This window comes from Laetiporus sulphureus, assembly GCF_001632365.1.
Source record: "Laetiporus sulphureus 93-53 unplaced genomic scaffold LAESUscaffold_20, whole genome shotgun sequence".
Lineage (NCBI taxonomy): Eukaryota > Fungi > Basidiomycota > Agaricomycetes > Polyporales > Laetiporaceae > Laetiporus > Laetiporus sulphureus.
Genome location: NW_024468529.1, coordinates 393,083 through 395,821, shown reverse-complemented (window position 1 = coordinate 395,821; position 2,739 = coordinate 393,083). Strand labels below are relative to the sequence as shown.

The 2,739-nt window shown below is 48.6% G+C and overlaps 1 protein-coding gene across 1 annotated transcript; it reads left to right on the top strand.

Moving 5' to 3' along the window:
• Positions 1-767: 767 nt before the first annotated feature.
• Positions 768-1,697, top strand: LAESUDRAFT_714275 (uncharacterized protein; the record flags this gene model as incomplete). Its single annotated transcript, XM_040907058.1, has 3 exons — positions 768-818; positions 871-1,062; positions 1,116-1,697. The coding sequence occupies 3 exons, from the start codon at positions 768-770 to the stop codon at positions 1,695-1,697; spliced, it is 825 nt and encodes a 274-aa protein (XP_040764285.1).
• Positions 1,698-2,739: the final 1,042 nt, after the last annotated feature.

The window sequence follows — 2,739 nt, the reverse complement described above, 5'->3', positions numbered from 1 at the left end:
ATGCCTTGGTTTCAATGACTTGGAACCCAATGGTTTGAACCGCTTTGAAGCCATTGAATGCCTTGGTTTGAATCGCTTTCAAGCCATCAAATACAATGGTTTGAATGGCTTTGAAGCCATTGAATTGAATGGCTTTCAATGGCTTTCAAGCTGTTGAACATGATGGTTTGAACCCCTTTGAAGCCATTGAATGCCTTGGTTTGAATCGCTTTCAAGCCGTCAGCCCTTGAGACATTAACCCTAGCAAAGTCAGTGCTGTGATTGGCTCTGAAGTTTTGATCAGCCGTGTCATGCATGTTCAAACTCCAGTTCGTATGCCCATTACAAAAGATAACAAATCTGAGTAAGCACAAAATATAACACAGTAAGGAACTTTTGAAGGAAGGGCCCTCTCCTAACCTTAGGACAGGGGCAGAAAATGAAACCACTTTGTAATGGTCCACTCTCCCATGCATTGCTTAACTGTCCCACGGGTATCAGAAAATGTCACATAGATGCCATAAGTGCCCAGTGTCACACAAACTCTCCTTCGTATCTCAGGAATCGTAACAGCATCGTTGTTGACTCCATGGACCCACCAGCCTGTCTCAATTCAGTACTGCTGCAGGTCAAGTGGAGTTTGCATGGTGTACTGGAGCAAGGTTTGAATAAGATTGGCAGCCTCTGGCTTATACTAGTACACCTAGTCTGCACGAGCGGTCATAATACCTATATGACGAGAATGTTCAGTGCACTTACCCCTAGGTCCTTTCCCCCCCCCCAACATCATGCCACGAATGCCCAGGAACAAGAAGAGGTCCACAGTGGACATAGAGAAGGTACTCTCTTTGTTCATACGCTTGAATAGCATTAATTAACTTTCCTATTCAGCTCCCCAAATGCTGCGAATGTGGACGGGCTGTTGCACGTGCTCGCGACCACATGTGCTTCAACCATCTGCAAGTTATCTATGCACGCTATGCAGATCAGCCATGCCCTACACAATTTGTCTGTGAAGACCCTGATGGCAAGGTGATGTGCCTGCGTTGCGGCTTTCATATGGCTCTTCAACACCATCTAGACGTGAGTCATGATAACCTTTTATCCGCTTATGCTCTTATCTGACATCTTGTCAGAAACATACCTTGCACAATTGCCCTCATGTCAGGGGAAAAGAAGGCGTGCCAGCTATTGAACACCCCATTCTGATAGCTTTCGACTTGCAAGACACACCCATCGAAGTGCCTAAAGAAAATATCATTGCAGCCACCACTGTCATCATCAATGCAGCTCCTGCTGCCATCATCGATGGAGCCCTTGGTGCTGCCACCCCCGCTGTTGTCATTGATGGAGCCCCCACCACTGCCACCACTGCCACCACTGCCCACACTGTTGATGTAGCTTCTGCTGATGTGGCTCCCACTGCCATCATCGATGGAGCCCCCACCGCTGCTGCCCCAGCTGTCGATGTGACCTCCACTGCCGCAGCCCCCACCGGTGCAGCTCCTGCTGCTGATGCAACTGATGCCACCGAAGACGAATTTGCTGAGGCTCCGTGGAGCCCCCGGACCCCAGTTCGGGTCTGTAAAAGGGCCCGCTCGTGCCCTCCAGCACCACGCAAGAAGCGTGAATGGCGTGGGGTGCCGGTCACCCCGGAATCACCTTTGGAAGGCTCCATTTTTCATGATGTAATACATTGGGTGCTACCTTTTTGTTAATGATGTTATTACACACAAAATCCATACATGCTGTGGACCCTACTCACACCATTCTTCAGATATACAGTTTCCAAATGTGATTACAGCCTGCACACTGTACCTATCCAGCTCGTCCCAGAATGACAAGCCCAATAGAGTCAATCCAGTTACACGAACTCATCAACGAGCTTCATGTACTTCTTGCACTCTTCTCAAAAGGGCATGACCCACTTTACCCTCTTAATCTTCTTAAAAATGGGGTGACGACGAAGTCCTGTGCAATGTCTCTGTGCCCATTGATCATGAGCATTTTTTTTGCACATTTATTTGTATACCGTGCTATGTGCAGTTGGAGTAAGGTAAATACAAAAGAGGATGATGTGAGGGAGTGTCGACGCATAGACTAAGAGTGAACTGAGTGGGGCAGGCAGTAGGTGCTGTAAGGAAAACCTGATCACCCAGGATCAGGGGGCGTGAGGGCTGCAGTAGAGAAAGCAGAGGTAGTGAAGATAAAAAAAATGAAGCAATGAAGGCTGGTTGAGTGATGCCACAGCCGATGCAGGTTCAGGAGGGTGGGCATGGGGTTGCGGAAGAGCAGGTGCTGGGCATGCCCATGTCACGGACAATGCAACATGGTATGAGTGCATGTACTAGGGATGGTTAAATTGCATATGCAGGGTGCACCATGATAATAACGAGCAGGGCCTGCAGTTCTAAATTGGGAAGAAAAATAAGGGGCCAGATAACCGTAGCCAGTTAAGGCTTGGGTCAGTCTAGCTTCGATGTCATGTTCGTAATATTTAATAGTGAAAATGGGATGCAGCTTTTGGGAGGGCAGGGAGGGTCACGAGAACTGTATAGCAGTGGGACGATCAGTGAAACAAAATTTGACTTGCCAGAAGGTGGTTGCTCGCTCGCGTGTCCAGCGCCAGATCCACATTAGGGTGGGTAGGACACTATTGGGTAGGAACATGCCTGCTTTAGTGAGACGGTCTGCCACTTCATTTCCCAGTACATCCCGGTGCCCAGGTACCCAGAGCAAAGAAAGTTGTAGAAGAGGATG